A 27,819-nucleotide genomic window follows, 5' to 3' on the forward strand; every position below is an offset into this window, starting at 1 on the left:
AAAAAAAGGAAAAGAAAAAAAAAAAAAAAAGCAGCAGAAAGGCGCAGGGGAGGGAGCAGCCGACGGCGCGCTGCAGCTCCGCTCCTGCCAGCCCAGGGACGGGGAGCCGGTGCCGTCGGTATGTGGCGGAGCAGCGAGCGAGCTCTAATCTGTTCCTCTGGCTGACCCAGGGCTCATTGCATCTGAATGTGACCTCTAGACAGAGCATTAATAACGAACGTGGCACTGACCCAAGCTGACAAGGGGTGCGGCCGCTTGGCACCGGCTCCCTCCCTCCCTCCCTCTCTCACTTTCTGTCTCCCTCGCTCTCATCTGAATGTCAGCGGCAGGGGGAGGGATCCAGGAAAACAAAGCTTGGCTAATAGTTTCCTCCGCTCTGAAGTGAATCAAAGGCGCTTTTCTTTGGGGAGGTGCACAGCCGGCGAGCCCAGCGGGGACAACGTGCCCCCAGCGTGGCTTGGCCCCGCAGCCCGCGCTGCTGGAGAGGTTTGGGAGAGGACGCGGGACGGCGCAGCCGAGCCGAGCCAACGCAGGGGCTGTGTGGGCAGCGGTGCCACCACGGCCTCTGCCTTGGTGCGAGCAAACGGGGGCTGGAGCATCGCAGAGAAGGAAATAAGAGGAGCCTGGAGAGCTGGGAGCACCTCAACGTGTGCTCGGAGGGGCAGATGAGGGGGCACCGGGGTGGGTGGGAGCCGGCCGCTTGCGGCCCCTTGGCTCTCCGCAGCTGTGGGTTTTTATGTGATCCTTTCCAAGGTTCCCCGGCACGGCCGCCCTGCTCCACCCAGCTCTGGGAGAGGGTGGAGGGAGCCCGTAAAAGGGTCCCTTAATGGGAGCTCGTGCGGATTAACAGGACGGGGTTACAAGGGAAAAAATAAGTGATCTCATTCCCCTACGCCTGACGGTGCCTAGAGCAATCCTCCAGCACCCCTCGCACCCAACTCCCCCACTCGGGGAGCAGGGGATGGGGACCCTCCTGGCACAGCCAAAACTGTAACCCAGCCCTGGAGAAAGACCAGCACCACGCAAACCATGGCATCCTGAAAGCGTGGTCGGCGTCGCTGGCAACCAGCGCTCTGCTGCCAGCCAAATTAGCGCGTCGCAGCGATGCTTTCCCCCGCTGATCTCAGAGCGCTTCGCAGCGTGCGGGCGCGCGTGGGAGAACCGAGACACAAAGAAGGTGAGTAACCGCTCCGGGGCCGCGCAGGCGGTGGGTGGCAGAGCCGGGCGAGCACCGGGCTCCTGACGCCGTGCCAAACCAAGCCAAGCAGCGGGGACGGTGCGCAGGCGGCCGGCCCACGTCCCCGCGGGAGGGGACACGGGGCAGGCAGGGCGACGCTCGCCCGTCCTCGGGCGCGCAGCACCAGCGTCAGCCTCCTGCCACGCTCCACTCCTCCGTGCTTGAAGCTCCCCGACTCGTATTCCTACCGTCAGGCACCTCGCCTCTCCTCTCTCCGTGCTGCGTCCCCTTCCTTGCAGCCCGCTGGCAGGGACGGGCGCTCCCCCTGCTCCCCGCGGTTCCCCCGTCCTGCCGGGGATGCCGGAGGCTCCGACCCGCGGCCGAGCGCACGCGGAGCCGCCGCTCCCCTCGGGCCCAAGTGCTCTTCCTTCACCTGGCTCGGATATTATTCCTGCTCCCTTATTGTTGAAAAAATAATGCTCAAAATTAAAATGTAGGCTGTAAATTATAGTAATTACCCAGCAGTTCCCCCTGACAGGCCTTTTGTGTTTCATTCGCTGACACTCACTAAGCAAATCCTCGCAGTTTTCTCCTACATGCCTGAGAAATGTTCAGCCAACTGTGGCAGAAAGCGCAGCGCCGGGGGGGCACCGCGGCAGCGACGTTACGGGCGTTATCCTGGGGGGCCACGTTCAACACATGCTGCCAAACACCTTGGCCAAAGGGCAGCGTGGCCAATTCACGCCTTGGATGTGGTTTTGCCCTCGTGGCATCCCATCTGCACCATCCAAATCGCCCTGATGATTTCTGCCTGCTGCCTCCCCGCAGCATCACACGCGCTTTGAGGCATGCACGCGGTTCCTCAGCAGCACTTATGGGGTTTCCCTGGATGGTGGGACCCCATAGCTCGTCCCACCCCACTGCCTGGTCCCAGCACGAGGGACAACACGCAGCGATGGGCACAGGCTGCAAACCCAGTTCTCCAGCCTATGTTTATTATCATCATCACCTATTTTTTAAAAAAATATTAAAATAGTATTTAAAATTTCATATTGGAGAGGGAAAAGCACCAGTGTGAGCGCAAGGAAGATGAAGAATGTGCGGGGCAGGGCTCAGTCCCAGCTTCCCAAGAAGACAGCATTGCCTGCTCCGCACCGCGCTGCAGCCAACTCCTTTTAAGAGCAAAGGCTGCCCTGCCAGGGAGAAGCGATGGAGGAAGAATGCGCAGACCTACACAGACCTACCTCCCCCCGCTCAGCCAGCTGTTCGTTCAAATAACAGTGCAAAACCAAATTAGGGTTGGAAGAGCGCATGCTTGTGTGTGTTTACACACCCGTGCAGGCTCCAAAATAATCTTGTGCAGCGCGATAGCGTGCTGAAACACAGCTGGGCTCGGAAGGCGATGGGAGACGGCTGGTTGCTGCCACGGGCACGCGTGTCGCTGGGCTTGGCCGTGTGGTAATTTGAAGAAACCAACATTTAAAAAAAACCTGCAGGTTTTTGTTAATTATTATTTTCATTTTTTTATTTTATAGTTTCACGGACAAGATGGAACTGGGGAATAAAAGAACGGCCCAGGTTGGTCCAAAATTCATCTCGCTTTCTAAGTTGGTTTTTGGCAGAAGTGAAAATCAGCCCTCAAAAGAAAACCTGTATCCAAGGAAATATTTTGCATCCACCCAAAATGAACTATTTAGGAGTTTTCATGGGTTATTTAGCTCTTTGACATGGGCTTTTTACGCTCTGAAATGAACATCAAAATGCTCACACGAGCAGCATGCACACGGCTGGCCCGCCAGCCCCGCTGTCCTCTCGGTGCCAGCACCGCTCATCAGTGCCTCCGATACAACTTAGGAGAGTCTCGGCCCCTACCCAAAGCCTTTTTCTCTGCTGTTATATATTTATTATGAAAGAAATCAAACACGTGCCATCTCCTTTGCCAGCCCTGCTCGCCCAGAAGCTGTGTGCCCAGGACGGCCCCTCTGTCCCATGGGGACTCTCCGTGGGGCTCGGCAGGACCGTGCTGCCCATGCCCATCCCTGTGACACCTCCATCCCAGTGCCTCCATCCCAGCTCTCCCCAGCCAGGCCACACAGAGGAAAGGCGCGAGGAACACGATTTTGGCTCTGCCCCGATAGCGAGGAGCGCAGAGCCTCGGCACGGTGTAGGAGGAACTCAGGTGAGCAAGACATTGCCATTCTTATGTGGCCTCTTTTCGGAGTACAAAACCACTTGTTAGACTCCAGGGGGCGGGGGGGGGAAGCCCAGAACCAGGGTGAGAACAGATACGAGACTAAAGAGTAACGAAGGTCGTGCTGAAACCTCCTGGTTCATTGGGTTCAGCTCCGCTGCTACCACGGGCTGCTGTGCGATGCGGCCCCGCTTGGGCACGTACCCGCTGCTCGTGCCCGGCACACAGACCGGGGGGCAACAACCCCAACTGGCTGCTGGTGCTTGCCGGGCTCCCTTCCCAGCCCTGCAGGTCCCCCCCAAAAGCTGAAGCTGCCTAAACACTGCCCTGTGAGGAGCAGCACCCAGCCGGCCCCGCAGAGCTCCGGGTGAGGAAAACCTCCTGCCTCCAACTTGGAATCGCGGCCCCTGCGCGATGAGGAGGCAGCATCAGAAAAACACGCTCGCTACCCCGTAATTACCCCAATCTCAGCACATTTTGACAGACCAGTGAATCAAAGTTTATTGCATCATAAAAGTGTCATTAAGCAAGAACTTTCCTCTCGCTAGGTTTTCGTTCCCCTAGTTAACTTTAATAACACGGTACTCCCCTTTATTGTCTCTCCCCGCAGACCCGGTCCTGCCTTCTCCTACTTGGAAGCCCTCCGTGCAGCTCTGCCCTTCCAGAGCTCTCCAGCTCCTGTTCCCAGAGCCCTGCTCGGTGTGGCCGCTCGGCTCTGGCGTCTCACTGTCCCAGGGCTGCTTCCCCTCACGATGTGCCTGCCCGACCCTTCCCTACAGCAGAGGAGGGGGGTTTCATGCCACGCACAAAGAAGCTGATGGCGAGACTGATCTACCCACTTGCCAGTGCCAAGAGCAGAGGTCCCCGTCCTCCTCTCCTTCCAGGCGCACCGAGGCACTAACCCGCAGCGGCTCTGCAGCCTCCTGCAGCCCCTGAGTTACCTCCGGAGTTTGGTCGCGCTGCGAGTCGGAAACCCCCAGCCTGCCAGTCCCTGGAAATGCCAAACAGAGCCACTTCGAAGCAGCAGCGTGGCTACTTCCTGGCAAAGGGGAATTTGGCTTCTCTGCAGAAGTCTGGCGTTGAAATCTCGGTTTCCCAGGTTGTAGCAGGCAGGGGAACGTCAGCCCAGCAACCAGGCTTTGCAACAGCAAATCCCCCTGCCCCAGCCTGGCCCCCGGGCTGGAATAACGGGGTCAGGCTCAGCTTACGCAGGAGCAGGAACCACTACGTGCTCCCACACTTCATCTTCCACGCAGGCTTTGGCGGCTGGTTTTAGGACTCCTTAAGCGCACGTCCAGCATCCAGCACAAAACAGCGAGAGGCGTTTTTTTTTTTTTTCCCAACCAGATGCGATCTCCAAAACAAAGCAGCGCTCAGAAAAGATCCCTCCAACAGCACTCCCCTGCTCGGCACCTGCTCACCCTGCTGCCTGGCTCCGGGCCAGGCTGCTTGATTAAAGTCTATCCATTAAGTTTTGCATCTATAGAGAGCTACGCTCAGCAACGCGCGAGATTGGCACCGGGCTGCAAAGAGGGTTGGAACAGCTCAAAGGCGAGCGAGCCAAACGTTTTGGGATATTCACAGGCAAAGTAATCCGAGTCCACAGCTCCCACCGGCACCTGGGAAGCCGCAGCTCCAGGACGTGCAATCACCATCCTTGCAGCAGGTGCATTTTCCAAACCGAGCCGAAGCCACTAACGCGCCTGCCTGCGCTTGCCATCCCCGAACGGCGCTCATTTCCATTTTAATTTCGCATTTACAATCCTCACCGGGCCAGGAGAATCAGCAGCCACGCAAGCAGGATGCACGGGTTGGGGATGTGAACCCGGCAGCGGATCGACAGGACGTGACTTTGGAAAAAATTAAAGCAGCGAGAGGGCTGGCACGGGAGCTGCGCGGAGGGAGGGGGAAGTGGCAAGCAGGGCTGTGCCACACTCAGCACTTTTTCAAAACGGTCTCAGCAGAGGCTCTGAATCAGCTCAGGATGTCGAGAGCCCCGCTCCTGCCCGCAGCTCTCGCGAGCTCCCCACTGCACGCCGGGCAGGGCTGGGAAGCCGCAGCTGCCTCCGCGCCGCGGAGCGCCGGGGTTTGCCACCCACAAATTGCTGAACACCAGAGTTACCAACACAGGCGGACGCCCTCGGCAGGTCTGAAACCGATCGCACAGATAGGACGAGGCGTCAGAGGGCGACGCGGAGCGAAACCTCGTGCTACACGCAGCACAAGCTGCAGGAAGCAGCAGATGAAAAGTCTTCCCCATTTCCTACGGCCGGCTCCGCTCTCGCGGGGACGCACGTGGGCTGTGGCCGCAGCACCGCCGGCACAGATGTCCTGGTGCTGCAGAAACTGGGCAAGCACCGCGCACCAACACCTGACACCCTTCTTGTTTCCTCCCGTACCACCCCCTGAGGGTACTGCGATAAACCAGCAGCGAGACGGGCAGGATCTGCCCCACCGCCCTGCGGTCAGGCACCCTCCATCGCATCGCCAGCTGCTGGGTTGGCTCCAGCAGCACCAACACGAGAAAGAAAACAAGTGGCTTACCTTTTTTAGCCGTCTCCATTTCCTCTTCAGTCCAGCGAGAGCTTTCGTTCATCTCCAGCGAAGCTGGGGGGGGAGGAAGGAAAGGAGAGAGGTCAGTGGGGACTGGGGCCGAGCGAGCCCGGCGAGCTCCGAGGGGCGCAGCGGAGGGAAGCAGTGGGTAATTGCAGAGGTGATTTAGTGAGGCTAAAGCTATGTCCACATCTTAGGAGAAGGTTCAGCATTGAGGGAACTTTCAGGGTGAGATGTGGCAAGGAATCTGTTCCATGCCAGTCCCCTCGGCAGCATCACTCACAGCCTCAGGTGCGCAGCGGAGCCCCTGCAGACAGGCTCTGTGCTGGCAGGGATGGGGAACCCGATGGCACGATGGATCTGACAGGCTGCATGGGCAGCCTGAGTCTAACTGATAACCGAATCATGTCCTCTGGGTGAACTTCACTCATTATAACCTCGTTATAATGCCAAAACACACCTCCATCCCAAACACCACCTGCCTCTGAGGTGCGACCACCCCTCACTGAGCATGTGCTCTGAATTTCTCCTTCAAACCAAAAGCAAGAAGAAGTTACACCAATCGCAACAAAGACATGTATGACTACAGTCACTCAAGCTCCACCTAAAGGTAAGAAAACAGCATAAAAATGGCTCAGGAGAGGACAGTGTCAGGGAAGACACCATCGCAGACAAGTTGGAAGGACATCGCTGACTTGTGGGGTCAGCCGCGGGGCTGAACCTCTCTACCCCCATAAGAGGCCTCGTGGGTGAGATTCGATCTCTCGGTTATACCGAGAAACCTAATGCTGCCTACTGAGTTGTTTCACGAGTTACCAACTACCACGTAGTCGGTTGCTGGTCGCATTCCTGGTATCTGCATGCACTTTGCAGCCAGTGCGTTTATCACCGGCTACCCAAAGAACCTGCGCTCCTGGGGCTTCAATAAACTCCACCGGTCGTTTGCTAGGCTGGAAGTGCACTGTGCTGTTTGTGCACCTGGCTGGTGTTAATTAAATACACCAAATGCAACTTAACACTGCCAACTTGGGCACTGCTCAAATCCCACCAAACCGCCCCCAGCCCCTCCGGTGTCTCAGGACAGGCTGGAACACAAGGGGTCCTGCCAAACGTCCCTACCCTTTAACCCAACAGAAGCCCAGATGCCACCCGGTGGGCACCCTGTCCTGCACCCTGGTCACCGGAGGCACAGCAACGATAACCCCCGTGGCAGCACCCTCCCGGGCTGCTTCTGGGTGACGCAAAGCCTCCACTTTGGTTTCTTAGGGACTGGAAGCGAAGCCAGATGGCTTGAGGGAGGCAGCATATTTCCTGCTGAATCGCTGCCACGCTCTCTGGCCCGCCAACAACAGGTACCTAAGACGGAGCCGACATCGGCTGCGTGCTTTGGAGGTGGCAGACACGGGGTGGGACCGTCACCCGCAGCGGAGGAACCGCGTCACCTCGGTCACTTTGGCCTGCCACCTGCATCGGTCGAGGGAGCCAGCCCTGCTAACAGCGGGCTCCCTCGGAGAGCTGGCACCGTCACCGTGCTCTCCAACACCTCGGAGCCACGTCCAGAAGGGACAGGGGCTCGGCTGATTTGGGGCCCGGAGCAGTTTGGGGTCAAATGGGTGCGCTGCTCCCAGCAGAGAGGAAGAGGAGGGCGCCAGCACCTGCTGCCCCTGTCCCCACACCCCGCTCGGTGCAGGGACACCGAGGTCCTGTGCGAAGCGCTCGCTGCGCGCCAATCCTGCTGGCGGCCTGGCACCGGCGAGCAAACCCTACAATAACAAACCAGGGTGTGAGTCAGAGGCAAAAAACAACTCGGTAAGGAAACAGATTTCCGGTTCAGGCTGCCAGCGGGTTATTACTCTAAACAACAGGCACAGCGTTATTTCAACAGCGATGAGAGATGTTTTGACAGTGGCCTTTTAGAATGGAGAGCAGGCGGATAGGTTAGGCTAGAGGATACGGGCGAGAGGAGAGGGAGGCATTTTCTAAGGGGTTTTATGAAAGCTGGGACCCTGCAGGAGGACGAGCTGGGCTTCAATGCCCAGGGCACACCAGGGCCAGGCTGAGGAATCTCCTTCCCAGCCGGCTGAGCACAGCCACAGGTGTCCCCTTGCTGCTTCCCCCTGCCTTGGGCAGATTTGGGGCTGTGGCTCTCCTTTATTTCAAATCGAGTGTCCCGAACACACTTCACAAGGCCCCTAACTCAGCTTTGAGACGACTGTTATTGTATGGTGAAGAACCGTCAAAGAAATGGCCCGTTTGGTTTGATTAATGATATTTACTGAGGTTGTGCAGTTATGTAACAGATGCCTACTGGGAGCTCCAGCACGCTGCAGTTAAACCACAATATGGTTTTGTGTTGTTTTTCAATGTTCAATTGGTATTTAAAATGCAATAACTTTCTTAGCCAACCTAAATTAAAGCACTAGTGGAGAGACATAAAGTGTAACCAATCGCTCAGATATGCCACTGGAATCAATCCGCTTCCTTTTCCCAATTTAACACGGTCTGAAGTCGTTTCTGCCTGCCTGCCGTGAAGTTTATCAAGGGCTCGGAGATGCTGGGATAAAAAAATCCCATCCAAGTCCCTGGCATTATCTGCTCCTTCTTTGCAGCATTGCTTAACAAGTTGGAGACAGAGATCAGGGCTCCGTTGTGCCGGGAACTATTTATATCGCCTGGATGAAAACAGCGCTCGCAATCAAGGCTTCAGCCAGTTGTCAGCAGAGGAACGGGGAGGCGAAACACCTCCGAGTGATTTATAGCACATGGAACAGAACAAGCAAGAAACTGCAAAGAAAGGAAACCGAGAGGAGTCACCCTGCTTTTATTTTTGCCTCGCCTTAGGTAGCGCAGCAATAATTTTGTACTTGATAGAGTACAAAACATCGGAAAATCAGCCAAATTCCTTGATGTATTTGCTTCTCCAAGTCAATACACGAGCAGTTTCCAAGGGTAACCACTACCGGAGCTGCAAATGCCAGAGGCAGATGCACACGAGGTGTGTCTGGGGATGATGTTGTGAATTCCTGTCTGCCCCCAGACAGCTCTCCCCGACTGCTGCTCTCGGCCAAGCGCTGGCCGCGGTCCCTGCGAGCCGGCGGCGGTGCCACGTTACGGGCAGCATGCTCTGCCTCATCCATCTCACCTTGTGCCCCTTGCTGCTGTGCTCAGCACCCCTGAGACCCTACACACAGCCCAGCCATGCCCCATGGGCAGGAATGTCCCGAACTCCTCGCCTGGCTCACGGATGGGGCAGATGAGCGGGGGAACTGGGGATGAGCACGGGCAATGAGTGCCAAACAAGTGGCACCCGGGGTGCGTGGCAGGAACGCAGGCAGTGGGGAGGTTTCTGAGCAATGAACCTTTGCCACCTCACCACATCCTTCACAGCAGCCGGGGTAGCGGCACGGATGAGGAAGGAAGAGCCCGATTCCCAAGGCCATGGGGTTACAGACCCCGCAGGCTGCAGCAGAGCTGGGTCCAGGTAAATTGGGCAGCTGAGAGGGGCAGGAGGACTGCGGGGAGCCAGGAAAAGCCCCAGCACCCAGCAGGGCAGGACAGGCTCGGTGCTGAGCAGCCCCAGCAGCTGAGGGCACTGAAAGCCCGAGCCTCTGGCAGAGGGAAGCACACCTCCAAGTGCAGGAGGAGCATGAGCCCTGCACGAGCCCAGCAAATGCACTGCTAAAAACAACGCCTTCCCTTTTCCTCTTTTGCAATACTTTCCCTCCCTCCAGGGTCCTAACACACACACAAATACTCAGCCGGGACAGCCCTTGTGAACGCCTCCGGTTCACCTGGGCGAGCAGGATAACAACTGGGCAAGAGAAACCTTCCTGCTGCCCCTGGAAAGGGGGTGCATGAGGAAAACCTTCCCTTGGGGGCTGGGGACGGGGAGCAGAGCAGGGCAGGCACCCCAAGAGCCGCGCCGCGGTGCCCCCTCCCCGCTCCCGGTGCCGGCGGCTACGCACCCAGCTCTGCGCTCTGCTGCGGGGCGGCCGCCTCCTCGTTGTTGGCCTCGTTGGCCATGGAGCGGGTGATGCGCCCCTTGCGCCTGCCCTGGCTGTTGGCGGTTTTGCGGCCCTTAGAGGTGACGGTTTCCTTCTCGTCGTTGTCTTCCCCGGACGTGTCGTCGTTCTTGTCCCTGCAGAAAAAACAAGGAGTTTTTTCCCATCACCATCGGATCGGGAGGATTTGGAGGTCAAACATTTCCCTGCATGGGTTTGGAATTTTTGCTGTGGTCTTTTGGAGGGGAAACTCTGCTTTATTTTTTAATTTTTTTTTTTTTTTTTTGCACGCACAGCCCCCCTCCCTGGCTAATTTGGCGTCGGGGTTATTTGCGGCGGGGTTTGCACTCTGCAGATGGCTGCAGCTCCACCACCAAGTGCACGCAGAGACCTGACAGAGACAGGTTTAATACCAGGCCATTCAAATTCATCACTGCCTCCTCCTCATTTATCTTCCTGAAAAGGACCTGCTGGTAAATGTCTTAGCAGCCTAGATATAATGAAGCCAGATGTTCTTTTAAAGCAAGTATTAATCCCATTACAGATAGCGAGCAGCCCGCGTGCCAACCTTTCCCCGCCGCGGCTCTGATGCTCCCCTGTTAGTTATGATTGTGTCAGGCAGGGAGGCAGGCGCGGTTATAAAACTGGTCGAATCCCTTGATCTGGAAGCTCTCATGTTGACATCAATAACACTAAAGGTGAAGCGCCACGCTCGGCTGGGCTCCCAGAGCTCCTCCGACTCGGGGAGGTTCTCGCCAGAGCAAAACAAGCCCGAGGATCAGAGCAGCTTTGCGGGTTGATCGGGTTTAAAAATAAAAAGCACATCAGAGAGCTGTTTTCCAAGTTTGGGAGCAGCAGGGGGGAGGAACAAAGAGGAAAGCAGGCTCTCCCCCTTCCCTCCCGGCAGGAGGAGATGGGCACACGCAGCCCAGCCCCGTGCCGCGTCCCACCCCGCGTCCACCCCGGGGTGCTGCACGGCCCTCGCTGCAGGCGGAGGGGAGCCAGGAGGGGAGGGCTGCGCTTACTTTGTCAGTTCTTCTTTGTCATTTTCTGTTTCCTGTTTGTCTTCCTCTTTCTCTCCCTCCTTCTCCTTTTCTTTCTCTTTTTCATCTTTCTCTTCTTGGCTGCTCCGGGGCATTTGCTGCTGCTGCTGCAAAACAAGGGACGTAAAAGAAAACAAACCTCAGCGGCGGGGCAGATAAAGCTCAGCACCTGGGCCAACCTAAACAAACACGGCCAAACAATGCCGGGGGGCCAGCGGCCAAGAGGAAAAAAAAGTGCTGCACCACCACGGGGTGCCCGTCTGCGGGACAGGGTGCAGCCAGGGGCCGAGAGCATCACGGGGAGATCGAGGGGGTTTGGGATCAACCACGGTAGCCGCGCTCTGGGTCCCACTAAGGGCAGCGGGACAGCCCTGCTGTGCTCCCTGCTAGCTGTGTGGGTCATCACCCGCACCGGAGACACCCCAAGGCTCAGGGACACGGATGCTGAGCCCTTTTTTGCAGTTTTATGTGTGCACCAGCAGCCAGACGCCACCACCGGCACTGGTACCGACCACGGCGTGTTACCGGGGGGAGGGAGGGACGTGCCTATTAGAATATTTCTGGGTTTTGTTTCAACAGCTGCAGGAAGGAGGATGCTGGGGAGGCCTGGTTCCCCTGACCTCCCTTCCCTCTGGCGACCAGCAAACGAGAGGAATTTCATAGAGGAGTAAAAATTAGAGACGGAAATGATTTATTAAAACCCTCCTGCTCCTGGCTAACGCAGGGCTGCTTGCTGCAGTAAATCCACCCGGCTCACCCAGCCCCTTCCCCAGCAGCAGCGCTCCCCCCAGCCCCGAGAAAGGGCTCGGCAGCATCAGAGGGGGGAAATTGGCTTTTAAAGGGGATTTATCAGCACAAGCCTGATCCCAGGTAGCCACGCAGGCATCTGGAAAGTGCCGTGCTGATGAGGTGTGCCCCGTCCCGGGAGCCTGTCCCCGGCTCCGCGATGCTCGAGCTCGTGGCTGCCTCCGGCAGCGGCTTCCCCCGCAGCAGCCGCGCTCAGCGTGAGCTCAACCCTCAGCCCCAAAGGGCTGCTGCTAAAATTAGAAGCACGGAGCCGTCAAAAAGGGCTTCAGAGCATTTCAGCAAGCAGGATTCTTATTCTTCCAGGCCCCAGCTCAACGCAAGCCCTTAAAGCAGGCACGCCGCGCTGCCATCAGCTGAAACCCCGGGGGCTTTCAGCTCCTCCCGGCCCCTGCGGCACCTCCCTGCCAGCAGTGCCCGAGCTGCACCCACCCGCACCCCGCTGTGCCATGGGGGCGACTCCACGGGGTGCAAGGCACCGGGAGGGCTGGGATGAGCACTTGGATGCTGAGGATCTTCCAGTGCCCATAAATCTCTAATGCTTTGGGACAGGGCTGGCTGCTGAGGTGTGCGGAGCAGCTTAACCCCGCTCGGTGCTTTGTAGGATCAGTGTCAGCATCGGCCGGCGTGCTGGGGGGGCTGCGAGGGCAGCACCTGAGAGCACAGAGCCCAGGGATGCAACTGGGAGCCTGGGGACACCGAATTCCCTGAGCAGGGCAGGGATTTCCCCAAGGCAGGAGGTTTTCGAAGTGCGTGGCTTAAAGGATTGAACCCAGCAACTGGCCGAGACCAGCACCAGATCTGACGTGCCGGGTGCTGCCCCAAAAACCTGCAGAGAAGCACGGGGGCAGTCGGCAGAAGCCTCGCTGTGACTCGGAGGCTGGCGAGCCCACATGGGCTGCAGGGGAGCAAGGGGCGCCCGTCACATGCGCTGCCCTGAACTCCCTGACTCCTCTGAGTCACGCCGCGGGTCGGCGGTGAACCCTGCACGGGTTCAGCCCAGACACGGGGCCACGAGGGGACGGCGGGGACTTGCCCCAGTGGCCCAGGGTTGGGCTGTGTGGGGAGAGCACGGGATTTTGGGCAGGCTCTGCCCCGGCCCCCCGCTGTCACCACCCATGCTCCTTCCCTTCACCGAGTGCCCCAATCAGTTCGACTGCTGCCGGTGCTTCTCCTGCTCCTCCACGAATGTTTTCTCCTGGGGGAGGAGGGGAACCGTGCAGCCCTGAGACACCAGCTCCATGGGGTGAGGAATAGCCCTCAGCACCGAGCTGCCCCTACACACACACTCATGGGACAGTTTGCCTGTCCTAAGCCCCCCCCCAAAACACCTAGCCCGAACAAAGTCCCCAGAGACACGAACCAAGGACAAGACAGCGAGGAAACGGGGCACTGCCGGAGAGGTTTCCCCACCCAGAAGCAGGAACAAGAGCATCACGCTCAGAGGGGCGGGTGCCCGTCCACAACCCTGCGCCCTACAAACACCATCCACCAGCAGTCGGCCCTATTCCTCCGGCCTTAAACCAGCCCCTGCTGCTGCAGGAGCCCCTGCCCCGGCAGCAGGCTCACGGGGGCTCCTGGGGGAAGCTCCGTTATCATTTCATCTCGTCTCGGCACTCGCTGGAGGCAGCGGGCTGTAACCCCGAGCAGCGATCGCAGCTCTTCCCCATAGTAACGGGCTGGGATCGCGGCGATGCTAATGAGCTCCCCGCGCCAACCTGCAGGCACAGGGCTGCGAGAGGCAGGGAGAGGCACGAGCAGCCCTGGGGGCTCATGCCCCGACACAAACACCTCTTAGGATGGCACCGGCCGAGCTCCATCCTGCCCAGGAGCTGCAGAGCCCCCCGGCCCGGCTGCAGGGGATGGATGTGCGGTGTGTGGGGCTGCCAGTCCCGCTGTGTTTCCCCATTTCCTGGCTTCATCCCATGGAGGTTTCAAATCGAAGGTGGTGGGACACCAAACCAGCTCTCCTACCACCGCAGAGGAGCATTTTAATCCACGGATGCCCTCTAGTGATTGCCCTGGGCCGGCCGGGGCATGGTGCCCGATGCCAGGAGTGACATCTCACAGGGCAGAAATGCTGCGTGGGCGCAATGCCCCGCGTGCCTGCGCTCTCCTGCGTGTCCCAAAGGCACAGAGCAGGCAGCGCTGTCACCCCCAGGCCCCGCTGGGGAAAACTGCTCCACCAGGAGCTGCATTTTCTCCTTCCTTGCTGACATTTGCAGGGCCGATGGCAGCCCAGGCCCACCCACGCTATGTCCTTTACCTCCAACCTCCCACCGCACGGTGTCGGAGCCCGGCACAGCACCAGGAGCTGCTGGGCACGGGGGAAACCACAGCCAGGAGCCAGCCCCCCGCCGGCCGGTCCCCAACCCTGCCCGGCACCGGGCTGCCCCCGCGGCGCACGGGGAGGCTATTCTTAGCTCTGGACACGGACCAGCTCTGCATGATTCAAGGGACGGGACGCCATCCCGAAGCGTGACGGGCCAGGAAATGCTTCCCCAATTACCAGATGATGTTTCCTTCTGATTCACACTGCCCCAGTTAGAGGTGGACCGGCAGGTGGGCTGGCTCTTATCGGGAAAAAAAAGAGGGCCAGGACTGGAACTGCTCCACTCTGGCAAGCTCCAGCCTCCCTCCAGCGACAGCCCTGTCCCAAAAAGTGCAGGAGGAAGAGCAGGTCCCCGCTCCCTGCCTCCTGCAGAAGGCTGAGGGATGTGCCCGAGGCCTGGGAAGAAGCCTGTGGCAGAGCAGGGCCGTCCCCTCCCGTCCCTCCCTTCCAGGTCAAGTGTTCTCTATGCTGCTGGACCGCCCTTCCTCCCCAGCATCGCTGCTGTTTGTTTTTGCTGCCAACACATCCTGTTTATTTAAAAAGGCCCCGGGACAAATCGCATGCGGGACGCGTGAGCGAGAGGCTGATCCTGCTCCGAGCCCCGGGGTGCGAGCGAGCCCGCGGAGCCGTGCTGCCTCCCTCCCGGAGCGAACGCCGTGCTCCGGCACGAGCTGCTCCCTAATTACAAACATCTGCTCACCTCTACCCCAATTCCCCAGCGGCCCCGGAGCAGCTGGAGAGGAGCAGAGCGCTGCCAGCCCCGCCGGGAGCAGCGTGTGCGCCTCCAGCCGCCCCCTGGCCGGGGCCGCGGGCAGGCAGGCACGCTCGCACCCACCCACCCAAGGCCACGGAGCGATGCGTGGCTGGCTCGCGGAAATCCGCTCGCCCTAGCCAGCCACCCCGTCGGACTGGCACGTCGTGCCCGAGCACGTTTTCTGGGAACACCGGCTTGCAGGTAGGTCCCGGCCACCGAAGCGTTGGCCCCACCAAGAAGCGCCCAAGTCGCCGCGTGCCCCGGCAGCGCTTGCCGCACCCCCCCCCGTGTCCCCCTCCCCGGCTACAGGCCCTGGGTCTGGCAGGGAAAAAGCCATGGCGAGGAAGAGGTGCAGCTCCTCCCACTCTGTTTACTTCCTCCGCTCAGGCACTGCCTGCTTCTGGCAGGACAGGAGGGCAGCAGGAGGTGGGAAGCAGCTCCCCACCTTCGCCCTCCCCAGCTCCGCCGGAGACGCCCTGGGACAGAGAGGGGGGAATCCAGCCAGAAACCGGCCAGAAACGCCTTCCCGACCCACAACACGCCCCCCCCACGGCTCCCCGAGCGCCCCACCACATGCTCAGCAGCCCTCCCAAGCCCCTCGTTCCCCCTGGCGCTCACCTCTTTGGCCCCGGGCTCCCGCGAGCGGCCGGTCCCCGACAGCCCCATCGCCGGCTCCCGGCCCCAGCTCAGCGCCCAGCCATCCGGGCTCGCTGCGCCTTACGTTCTCCAGCTCTGAAGGCTTCCTGACGATTTGCATAGTTAAGCCGTAAACTAACCACAACATTCCTCTTATGATTTTGCAATCTGCTGGAATAACGTGGTCGCTCTAAGTCGAGTCGATGAATCATCATCTATAAACCACAGCTCTCGTCACCGGGGCTCTCAGTGCTGGCTGCAGCCAGCGTGATTAATCTGCGAGGATGCCAAGCCGAACCTACGGCGCAGGGCTATTTATTTTCCAAACTTCCAAGCCTCTGGAGAGCCACTGCTCCTGCCTTCCCCGTCCCCTCCATGAGAGACACACGGGGCTGTGGCAGGGGGACAGGGACAGTGCCAGAGCCAGGCGCAGGCACCTCGCTGCCCCTGGAGCATCCCGGAGCTCGCTGCTGGCCCCGCACACCTTGCACCTGAGGGACCCGCTCTCCTCCAAAGCCACAGGGATGCTTGGGGTGCTTCTCACCCCATGCTTTGTAGCTCCAGCAGAGCAAACCAAGGCTCAGCTGCATCCCCAGCACTCATGCTCACAGGGAGGGGGACAGGGATGGCCATCCAGGGATGGATGAGCTCACTCCTGGCCAGCTCCTCCTGTCTGGCCACGCCGTGTGCTGGTGGATGTGCAGGTGGGGGACTGGCTGGCTGACAGCGCCGTGAGTCCTGAGAGCTGGCTGGAGGTGCTGCCTCCTCTCTCTCACCCCAGGTTTTGAGGGATGCCATTTGGCAGGTGGGTCACGTCACCTCCAGCCCCGTGCCCAAAGCCACCTCCTCCTGCCTGCTCCTCACAGCAGCAGGAAGCAAACCGCCATCCCTAATGCCAGCTGCACAGAGCCGTGCGTGCCAGGACTGCCCCGTGGGCCAAGTTGGTTCCTTACCTCTCCAACTCATCCCAGGCATCGCAGCGATGAGCTCTGAGACTTTTACTCCAAGGTGACTTTCCTGCCATTGCCACCAGCTCGCTCTGAGCCTCCTGCAGCAGCCTGGAGACGTGTGCCAACACTCTCCCCACCCACACTGCAGCCAAACCTGCCTTGACGGGGAATTTGGGTAGAGCCGTGCCCTGCCAGCCACCTGAGGCCAAGCCCCCTTCCCTCCTGCAGACCTCAGACCCCTCGGCCGTGCCTCCTCCCACGTACGGGTGCTGGTGCCTCCCTTCTCCCGTGGGTGACCTCAGACTCATGGCATTTACGGCGCTCTCCTGGTGCGCTCGGCTGCGCAGCACGCTCAGGCCGAGGTCACCGCACGCAATCAGGGAGTCGCAAATTAAAACCAGCTCGAGATAAGCCAAGGCAAAAGGCCCATGTTTTGCTGGCCCAGGAATGCTTGGGGTTTGCTTTACTGCTCTCCCCCTCCCTGTGCATCCTTCCATTTGCTTTCACGCTCTCCCCATACCCTGAGCACCCCCTGAGTGCCCTGCCAAAGCACAGCCACCACCCCGAGCACCCGCAGCGCCAGCCACCACCAGGCAGCTGCCCAGGCTCCTGAGCCCCCCCCGAGCATCCTTCCACCTCTGCCAGCCCCGCAGCAGAGGCTCGAGCCCGTCTGCCACCGAGGTTTGATCCCACACAGCCGCTACAAACAGCACCTCCCGTCGCCCTCCCTGCAGGGAGCTCGCAGCCAGGCTGGATAGAGCGCGCAGGCGGGAGGGCTTATAAATATATAAATATATATATATATATATATATATATACGCATCACGTAAGCGACTCCCAAGGCCCAAAGCCTCTGATCTGACAGTCTGGAATGCCTCAGTCCTCGCTGCCACCCACAGCCGCGGAGCCTGGCTTCTCACGACCGCGCGCAGCACCCTCCGCTCATGGGAGAAACCACAAATCAAAACAAGCCGCTGCCAAAACACGGAGGGGAGGAAGGAGGTCTGCTGGCTACTCCGCTTTGATCGCTCACAGCCCGGGCTCGGGCTTGATGCTGTTGGCTGCGGAAGCAAGTCAGAGAACAGAGGGCCAAGCTGGGATTTGATAAGGAAGATGATAGCGAGCGCGGGGCTCGCTCGGTTTGGAAGGCTCCCAGCAGGGAGCGCGGGGCAGCCCCGGTGCCGTGCTGCTTCTCTGCTCCACGCAACCACTGCTCAGCACCAGACAGCACTGGGCACAGCACAGATGTAGGACTGGGACCAGTAGGGTTGGGGCCGTGCACCTGGGTGTGGGCTCTCCACGCTGGGAGCCTCTCGGGCACGTGCCTCCCAACCTTCCTACTGCACCGGGATCCTGCTCCAGCGTGGAAGCGATTTTACAGGACCCTGCTCGAGCGATCCCTCCTTAAATCACCGAGGGCTTTTCCATAAGAGGAAATGTTTCTTTTCTGGGTCACTGCTGAGTTTTTTGAAAAGTGATTTGACTGCTTACGAAGGGAAAATGACCCGAGGGGGAAGAGAGCACAACATTTGGAAGTGGTGAAGACGAGCCCCGCTCCGTCCCAGGCAGGGAACACGTGTTTTCTCTTCTCTGCGGTTTGCTTTGCCACACTCTGCCCTGCTGCCAGGCTCCAGCTCTCCGCCGGCTGCTTTCCGGCTCCGCAGGGACCCCCCCCCCAGCACGGTGCAAACAGGGGCAGGGGCTGGGGAAGAAGCTGCTGGGCCCCACGCACACGCACCGGGGCGAAGAAAGCCCTCTGGGATTTTCAGCTGTGCCCGTTTCAGAAAGCACCGCAGCCACGCCGTGACCTGCCTCCCTGTTTCCCTTTGGCTCCAAGCCACGCATGGTTCCCAGTCAAAACTGGATCCCGACTGTAAATAAAACAACTTATCCCCAGATCCGTTCCCTGTCTGAGACCCACGAGGAGGACGCTGTGTTCCCCAGGCAGCTCCCGGCCCCCTGCAGCACCCAGCACTACTCACGTGAGCGCAGGCGCCGTGGGGCACTCGCCCAGGGGCTGCATGGACCTGCAGCCGCAGAAACACCAGTCCGAGCGTGGGGTGAGCTGGTGTGAGGCTTCACGTGGCTCCTACGCAGATGTTTTATTATCGCCGAGATGTAATTAAGCTGCACGGAAGAGCCCAGACATCGTGGCTGCGTGGTCCATCAGCAGCTGGTGCTTGGGCAGCCCGTGCCGGTGCCACCAGGATGGAGTGGCCGCATCCCCGCGTCCCGGCACAGCCTGCGAGGCTGCCGCGGGGTCCGGGACCCAAGCAGGGATCCTCCCGCAGCACCACGTCCTTGGGTTCTTTTCCCAAATATGGCCACGGAGTTCTGGTGTAATCACCCCCAAAATGCAGCTGGGATTCCAGGAATGTGAGTTTCCATTGTGTCTGCCCGCCTGCGCTGTCTGGAGGGGCGGCAGGGCTGTGGGAAGGCTGCGACTGCCTCGTACCGGGGACACGACACCTTATGGGGAGTGACCAGGGATGGGATTCTGGAGCATCAGGAGCCCAGATGGGAAGAAATCTTCACCACTGCCCTGCTGCCATGGCCAGAACAGCATCAGCCTGAACATGGCCACACCTCACACCGTGCCTACCTCCTCTGCACGTCCCCTGCTCAGACGAAGCATGCGATGGGCATCAGACCCCAGAAAAAGCCCCGAGCCCTTGCTTGCACTCCAAGGCGCTGAGCTGCAGGAAGAGCACGAGGGACAGGCTGTTCTCCCAGAAACAGCCACTTTCCTTAACCAAAACCGGCTTTTTTGCAGCATTCCACCACTTCCAAGTGTCCTCCAGCATGACCCTTGCCTTCGCTGATTTTTGGAGCACGAGGTTTCGGAGCACATCTGAGGTTTCTGGAGGTTAGGTGGTCTCGTTTGGGTTTATTTTGGCTACGAGGAGATGTGGTTTTAAAGTGTGAGCACCTGCACCTGGCAGCACACACGAGATCCCAAGGGATAAATGCTCTGCAAGATGTTTCTCTCCACAAGACCACAGCTCGACCAGGAGCATGGCATCCATCCAGGTTCAACGTCTTCTCATGGGTCCTTCACCCCCAGCCAAGCCTGGGGAATTTTTCCAGCCCTCCTTGGCCACCAGCAGTGCTGTCAGACTGCAAACCTGTCCGGATACCGAGCCAAATTCAATCCCCTCCAAAAATCCCAAATCAACAAGATCTGCGGGGTTGTTGCTTTAACACAGATGTGTTCCCAAAGAGCCAGGAGAGCCCAAAGTCCATGCGTCTGCCAAAATCCCAGTGCCCTGCTCAGGCTCAGAAGCAGCTGGGGGGTCCCAGGGGTGCAGTGGCAGGGCACCCACAGGCTCTGCTCTGCACCTCCTGCAGCCGGTGCCTGAGAAATCAGCTCCGTAAGGAAAAGAAATTTGGGTTGTGCCCGAGCAGCCTGACCCAGAGTGTGCACGGTGCGGGACGGGGCGGAAAATGGGGCTGTGCAACCTCACCACAGCATCCCAGCAGCACGGTGTGAAACCATACCCCAGCACCAAAATCCCAGCCCTACAAACTGCTCCTGTACGGGGCACGTTGCAGCCACAAGCCTGCAGCCCTGCCCCTGCTCTGATCATCCCGGTGCTGCTTAAAGACAGTGCAGGAGCCGGCACACACGTAAATGCCCATGGGATAATTTATCGGTATTTGTGGCAGCGAAGTCTGCTGGTCACATCCAGGAACGTTTCTGCGTGATGTGCTGCATTATTAAAGCAGCATTTTATGACAAGTATCTCCGCTGGTCTGAAAGGGAACTTGTCAAACCCTTGGCGTTAACAAGGAACCGCTCCCCGGATTGATGAAAATCGAATGCTTCCCAGAAATAAACACCCAGCACTCAACTCGTCAGCCGGTGCGGTTAACGGAGCGAGGGTCCGTGCAGGATTTACAGCTTGCGAGGCAGCTCGCTGAGCTCCAGGCCTGCTCCTGGCACAGGGAGAAGAGGAGGCAGTGGGATGAGCCCCGTCTGCAGCGCAGCGCCCCGGGGCCGGATCCTTCGGAGCCCGCCTGGCAGGCTGAGCCTCTGCCAGCAGGGCAAGCCGTGCCGCCACGCACCGTGTTTACGCTAAAAAACTGAAGGGCTTGTTTATAAAAACCCGGGCTCGGGCTGTTTATCCTCACCAGCGTGTGGGGATGGGAACGGTTTGCGTTCGGGGGAGGGCGGGCCAGCCGTCGGTACAGATAATTCGATTTGGTTTTTGGCAGGGGGCACGGAAGAAGGAGGGGGGGGTGCCTGGGAAAGCTGTCAGCCCCGGCAGGGGAGCGCGTCGCTGCCCAGCCGCTCACGCTGTGGGGCACGGGAGCTGCCCAGCCACTGGTGGAGCCGGGGGGCTGCGTGGGGGTCCGGCCCCTCGGGTGGGATCCTGCTCCAGAAGCAGCGCCGGGCGAATCCTCGAAAGCGTCAGCGTTACCGACTGGGTGATGTCCCACTCGCCGTGGAAGATGTGAGCGCTGTGTGACGGCACATCCCGCGGGGCTGCCAGGGTCTGTGTCCTCCTGCCACCACGTCTGACTTCATCCAGCCCTGAGTCACCCCCGGCACAGCGTGGGGACGGTGGCTTCAACCCCGGGAACCCCCCGGCACTGTGCGGGTAACGCCACCGCCGTGTCCTGCTCCATCGCGCGGGTGCGCTGCTCCGAAACGCAGCGCGGATTTATTCTGGAATCGAAGCCCCGCATGGGATAACTGCGGTGAAACAGACGCGTTTCCTCCAGCACGGTTTTGGCACAATGCTGGCACTGCTACAGCCGGGCTGAACAGCTTGCCCGACCAGCATGGCACATGGTGATAAGTGCAGTTTCGGTATCAGTGCCCCGCTCCCGGCACAGGATTAGGGGCGTTAACCAAGAGACGCTCCCTGAAATACCCCAAAGAGCGACTGCCACAGCCCCCCCGGGAATCACAGCCACACAAGGGGTAGCGCTGCGCAGCTTTCATTACACGATCATGCTAATTTATGCTTATTACTGCACACTGAGTATTGGATCAGATCATTTTTACCATGACTCAAACTTTTTTTTTTCCCTTCAATGAGAAACGATACGCTTGGAAGCGATTACTTTTAGCACCGATTCCCTCCTTTCGGGGTTAAATGACATTTTTCCTCCCCGAATGCGGAGGATTATTTTAGAAAGGCTCCTCAGCTCAGCTCGGGAGCCGGAGCGTTGTGCATAATGATGCCTCGGCTGCGTGCGCCTTTCATTCATTCGCTCAAGGGGAGGCAGCGCCGGGAGCATGCGCCGCGCCTTGGACCGGGAGCCTGCTTGTTTTTATGACAAACTGGAAGCAGAATCATGTGAAGTCCCCGCTCTTGGCAGGAGAATTTGAGCAAGAAGTAGCAGCTTTATGAGGAATATCCTTTGCCAGGGGACCATCAGCCAGGGAGCAATGGGATCCTTGTTTTTTAATGTACTTTTAATAAGTAGGCCACGATGATAAGCCTGACACCAGAGCAGCTTCGGTTTTACTTGCCATTATCCCCGCTTTTCTCTCAAGCTCCCCGCAGCCTCCGAGAGCAAAGAAGACCACCAAGCTCTCCGTGAGAAAAGCAGCAGGACAACGACACGGGGCCACTCGTGAAGCACTCTGTGTCGGACCCCAGCCTCTCCTCTCACCCCACAACGCGCACGGCTCCCTCCCCTGCACTAAATCCATGAATCCCACCTCTGGCACTTAACCACAGCTGGGATTAGGTCCTCGCCGTCCAGCTCAGCAGACGGCCCCACAGCTGGCTGAAGTGGCACGGTGAGGAGGGACCCGGCATGAAGGCCGGGAGGGGACACGAGGCCGAGGTGCAGGGTGATTTTTCCTTCATGAGCAGCGATGTTCTGCTCGAGCTCTGCTCCACCAACAAAATGCACTGACAAATTTTGCCGTCCCTTAATTGCTAAAGCACGCCTGCCTTTCGTTAGGCTCGATGCAGGATGCAGCAAGTCCCGGCTTCCTAAACGAGGCTCCCGGTGGCAGCCCACGACCTCTCCACCGCCCCCGTTGGACCGGACTCACAAGCAAGGGGAAGCATCCCAGGAAATTCTGCGGCCGGAGCTCCTTCGGGTACTTGGAAAAGGCGAAATGCGAGCAGTACCTGCTGAGCGCAGGACCGGCGGGTCCGTGGCCACGGGGCTGGTGCAGAGCAGGGCGGCAGATTGCCTCTCTCCCTCCACACTTGTTCCTTGCTCAACTTAACATTGGAGCCAGAATGAGCTGTGCTAAATGTCTCCACTGCTAACAAGAAACAAATGTGGCCTCATGTTCTAGTTGCTGTGATCTAACAAAACAGACCATGGTAAACACTATAAAAATGTACTGGAGGGAACCACCCTGTGTTTGCTGGGAGAGGGACTGGATAATCTAATAGGGTTTTATCCATCTCTAATGTCTCTGAAAAAAAAGAAGGGAAAATTGGGCCCCGTCCATGACATTCGTCATGTGCGAACTATTCTGATGGCTTAATGCTGCAGAAATCAAATTGGAGCACGGCTACCTATCTGCCTCCCAATCAGCATCTAGACCCAAGTGCTGCTTTTTATGGCCATGCAGCACGAGGAGCTGCTGATGTCAGCGGTGGTGTGGGACAGGCCAATTTTTCCGTTCCTATCCCCACGTTTTCCAGAGATCCCCCGTGCCATCACCTCGCTCTCCTCACTCCGTGGATCAGCGTTCACCTCACCAACCTGGGGGCTCACCAGGGGACCTCCCTCTGTCTGCGAGCATCTGCTGGGACAGAGCTCCTGCCCTCAGCGCTCATCTTGGCACCTCGGTCTCAGCAGCAACACTGCCAAGGTCACGTCTCGTTTCACATCTAGGCCACGTAACTGCACGGGTTGATCCATCACCTACCCCCAGGCACCTCGTGTTATCTGAGGGACCTGCCCAGCCCTCAGCTGGCACGCCAAACGGGTTATGGGTCTCCTCTAGCTTCAGCACCAAACCTGCCAGCCCCCAAGAGACCTCAGACACCCTCAGGCATTTCAGATGGCTTTAGAGACCCCTGCTCAGCGGCCAGAAGTCACCCAGGCCATTCCCCTCCCATCCTGATACCAGCAGAAGAACCTCGGGCAGTCCCTGGCAGGCAGGAGCACCCCTGCCCAGCACACAGCCCAGCACCGTCCCGCTGGCACACCGAGAGCAGAGGGGAGAGGGGAACTGCTCGGTTCTCAGACAGGACCAACATCTCCTCCGGGCAGGCTGCACAGGCCACCCCGGGTGACTCCTGACGCGTGGCCAGGTTTTCTGCATTCGCTCCAACCCCTTTTTTCAAGGGTTTGCTTTTTAAAGCTACCGTGACCTTGGCATGGGGACGGACAGACATCAACCGACAGAAAACAGCCTGTTCCGAAAAGCTTACACAGAGCAAAATCACGGCCCCGCCGCAGCCTGTAACCGCTCACGGGGCGGGGTGGGGATGCTCAGCCATAAAGTGCCACCGAGAAGCTGCAGCGGAGACATTTCCATGCATTTTTTTTGCTCCGGCTCTTACCTGGCTCTTCCCCCGCCGCCGGTAATTCCTTCTCACGAGGTTCTTGTAGTTCTCATTCTTCTTGGTCAGGTAGTAGTACAGGACGCAGTCCGCCACCGTCTGCAAGGACACGGGGAGTCAGGGCACGGAGGGACCCGGCAGCGTTCAGACCCTGCAGCTCTCAGCCACCCTGCCACCCCCGAGGCTCTGCAGCCACAGCAGGCTTCCCTCCGCGTCCCTACAGCAGCCCTTTTGGGATGCCGGGGTGGGCTGTGCCCGCTGGAAGAAGGGGACGAAGCACATTGCCCTGGTATAACAAAAAAAATAAAAATGGGGAGCTTCCAAGTGACAACGCGGGGCCCTTCCCACAAGCGTGCCGGCTCGGAGGTGGGGATGCAGAACAATGAGCACCCTGTGTGCGAAGCAGAGCGCGGGGCCACCCCGGGGCAGGGGGCAGGGCTGACCCCAGATGACTGTGGCAACTAAAAGCAGAACAAGGAGAGCTGCCTGTCACCCTCTGTTGTGGTTATGCCCCGCACAAGCTGCCACGCGGCTGTCAGCCAGCATTACTTCCAGCCACCGAGCTCGCTGGCTGGAGAGCACCCGGCTTCCTCGCCGACACCCCGCACGCTCCCGAGCCCCAGATCCCACAGCCTGCTCGGGTCCTGGGGTGGGAAACCAGCAGCTACGGCTGGGACACGGCTCTGCTCCTGGGCAGCAGCACGGAGCTGGACATAAAGGACAAAATCCCTGTGCCAATTCCTTCCCTTACCGACGTGGGCACCCGAATTGTGCCTTCGCATGGGGGTCAGCGGGTGTGCAAACAGAAATAACCCCACAGACCCCACAGCTGCATGTACCCAGGCATGGGGTGATGCCAAGTGCTCCCAGCCTGCCCCTGTAGGAGAGGTCCAGGCTGCACGGGGCTGCACTGTCCCCATCCCTATACCAAGAGTGGAACCATGTGCAACAACAGATTGTAACTTTTAAAGCGTTAATTGGATCCCTTTCTAATCTAGCCCTGATTACACACACACACACACACACACACACACAAACAAAAACTTACAGTCATCTGTTCCAAGGGCTAAGATCACTAATTTTTTTTTTAATGCAATTTAAAAATCTATTAATTCATTACATTGAGCCATACTTTGCATCTCTCTCCAACGGGATAATGGATGTGTTCTGTATCATAATTACAGCCTGATTTACAAACGAGTACAAATAAAATTAGAAGACATTTTACAGCTTGGAACACAGACTGGATTGTGAGCATCATCCAAGTCCCACCACTTTCGGCTTTAACAAGTGAGAGAGGCTGAAAAGAGCCTGGTGTCTTACAGCATGAATGGCAACAGAAGGTTGCTGCTGCCGCACGGCTTGCTTGCTGCTTTGGACAGGGAAGTTGAGCTCCTACAAATGATCTCCCCAGCCTGATTCGTGCAGGATCAGAGAGCAATTGAAGCTGGAAAGGACCTCGCAGGCCACTGGGCCCAGCCCCCTGAAAGCAGAGGGTTCCCCCCAACCCAGCAGACGTTGTGAGGATGAAACATGGTGTGAGATGGGCAAAGGATGCGAGTGACCACAAGACCCGGGGCAGACAAGGGCTGCTTGCTCAGGAGAGCACCTGGCCCGTCTGTCCTTCCAGGCTGGGTCTGTCCAGGCTTTGCCCATATGGGCTGTCCCCCAGCAGGTACCTGGCCTCGCTCAGAGCAGGAACAGAGACGTGCTTTTCCTTCAGGTCTCTTTTCCAAACCTTTCTGCCCCATTAGCAGCATAAAGGAGGTGTCACCCCACCCTCAGGATCCCTCCCTGGGGCGAGGAGGGGACCCCCAGGGCCCTGAGCCACCGCCACCGAGGGGCCAAGGATCTCCGCTGGCTGCTCCAGCAATGAAGGAGGTGTGAGTGAGAAAAGGCAGTGTGAAAAAGGTTAAAGCCACGCATAGAGGCTTACCTTCCTGTCCAGAAAGGAGGCGATAAGGCCGAAGTTCTTCGGGTGCTGCATGAACCTGCAGGAGCAGAGGGACAGGGTTAGTGTGAGCCCTGCCTGCTGTGTGGCCTTGCCCTGTGCGCCCGGAGCAGCGAGGCCAGCTCCTCGGGGGACCTGAGCATTTAAGAAAATATTTGCCTGCTGCTCAGCTTCCCAGAAAGACAGAGATTTTAAATCTAGCCCAAGAGAGCTGTGGCTCCAACAAGGCAGATGTTCAGTGCAGGTTGGGGGTGGCAGTGCCCGACAGCTGCCTGTCACCCTGCTCGGTCCCACCGCCACCCAGATCCATCCCGAGGGCAGGGTGGGCGCAGAGCAGGATGGCAGAGGATGTGCTGCAGCTGGGAGGCGAGGTGGGAAGATGTGGAGAGCAGCTCGGCTCCTCCAGCCCTGCAGGCAATCCCCCAGGCTGCTGGCTGAGCTCTCTCCACCTCCCTTTGCTGCTCAGCCCCGCTGCCAAAGCCACTGCCAGGGCTCCGGGCTGGGTCCGGGGGCTTGGCCTGGCTGATTCCAGCCCAGCACGGCACGGGAGGCATCACCCATGCTCCAGCACCCTTCCTGATGCAGGACCTCATCCCCGCAGCAGCCAGCACAAGGCTTTTGTGGGTGACGATGAGGAGTGGGGGGGACGTGGGAGCGCGGAGGGCAGCCATGGGAGCGGGATTCGTCGCAGGGACTCCAGACTCCGTCCCACGTCCAGCTGCAGCCTTTCTTTCATCAAGTGTTTTGAAGGGCAAAACTTATCCAAATATAACACAGACACCCATGGGAGATCCCCCAGGCCATGTGACTAAGTAAGTATGTGGATGAAAAAGAAAAAAAACAAAGATGCTAGGGAAAAAAGAAAAAAAGAAAAAAGGACCCGAGCTGCTCAGACAGACTGGGATCACCCCACAGATCCTGCGTGTCGTGCTGTGTGTGGCACAAACCAGGGGCTGAGCAAGGGATGGGGTTCTCATGGCCATGTTAACCATGACAATAACACAGATCAGAGGGCAACCCTGTGTTTTTTTTTGCCAGGTCAGGATGCTGCAGCTCTCACAATGCCCAATACCATGGGGACACGGTGCTGGATTGGGTTAAGGGGTCCCACAGCCACTGCTGCTGCTCTCCTGGAAAACCACGGTCTGCCTGGGATCAGGCCAGTGACGTGCTTACACAAAGACCTGAAATGCTGCCCAGCAGGAAATAAATCAGAACCTTCCCTATGGTTGTGGTTTTGATGGTTAAACTGGGTTCAGGGCTGGAGCTTGCAGGCCGTGCAATGCCTAGCTGCTTTCTCTGACAGCCCCTGTGACCAGGGCTGCACAAAAGCCCACGCCAGGTTTTCACGGGCTGAGGATGCTGCCTCCGAGCCACCACCACGGAGAGCACAACCCACGCTCACCTCAAAACCCCAGGCCAGCACCCAAGGTAGCTCAGCTCTCCGCGCACTGGGCTCAGGGAGGGCGCCGGGGCAGCCCCTCCTTGGGCCTTGCTTCCAGCTCCCAAGTGCCCATCTCCACAAATGAGTTTTGCGAGAGCCCCAAAACCCTTCTGCATTCATGCCTTGAGCTCCGCATCACCCACAGCGATGACACAGAAACCACCGTGCACAGCAGGACGCAAGAGCTGGGTGTGGATCCTTCCAGCCCCATTAGCCAGGCATGGCCCCTCCATTAAAGAGCGACTAATTAGCCTTTGCGTCATTTGCGTGCAAGCCTGGCTGTTTGGAGTGTCACATTTTAAGGGTAATTAGCAATGAGGGCTCTCCTCTACAATAGGCTTGGAGCTGTTTTGCTTGTTTTGTTCAGTTTTGGTCCGTCCCGACAATGACTTATTTCAGCTCCAAGCAGGGGCTGTCGCGGGCAGGGGAAGGGAAGGGAAGGAGACTTTCTGGCACGGAGTGGCTTTTGGTGTCAGCGCTCCCCTCGGTCACC

General features: G+C 58.7%; 1 protein-coding gene across 21 annotated transcripts in view; it reads right to left on the reverse strand.

The window, feature by feature from the left end:
- Nucleotides 1-27,819, reverse strand: part of NCOR2 (nuclear receptor corepressor 2) — a 221,881-nt gene that overhangs the window by 51,079 nt on the left and 142,983 nt on the right. For 17 of the 21 annotated variants that reach the window (XM_068654328.1, XM_068654327.1, XM_068654325.1 and 14 more), the window contains 5 exons: nucleotides 25,868-25,922; nucleotides 23,932-24,030; nucleotides 10,948-11,072; nucleotides 9,887-10,059; nucleotides 5,913-5,975 (listed from right to left, as the gene is read on the reverse strand). In XM_068654328.1, coding sequence (XP_068510429.1) covers nucleotides 5,913-5,975; nucleotides 9,887-10,059; nucleotides 10,948-11,072; nucleotides 23,932-24,030; nucleotides 25,868-25,922 — 515 coding nt within the window. Of the gene's footprint in view, nucleotides 1-5,912; nucleotides 5,976-9,886; nucleotides 10,060-10,947; nucleotides 11,073-15,473; nucleotides 15,617-23,931; nucleotides 24,031-25,867; nucleotides 25,923-27,819 lie in introns of those variants that run through there. The other 4 variants (XM_068654331.1, XM_068654326.1, XM_068654337.1 and 1 more) reach the window with 3 other exon arrangements.

This window comes from Anas acuta, chromosome 17, assembly GCF_963932015.1.
Source record: "Anas acuta chromosome 17, bAnaAcu1.1, whole genome shotgun sequence".
NCBI lineage: Eukaryota > Metazoa > Chordata > Aves > Anseriformes > Anatidae > Anas > Anas acuta.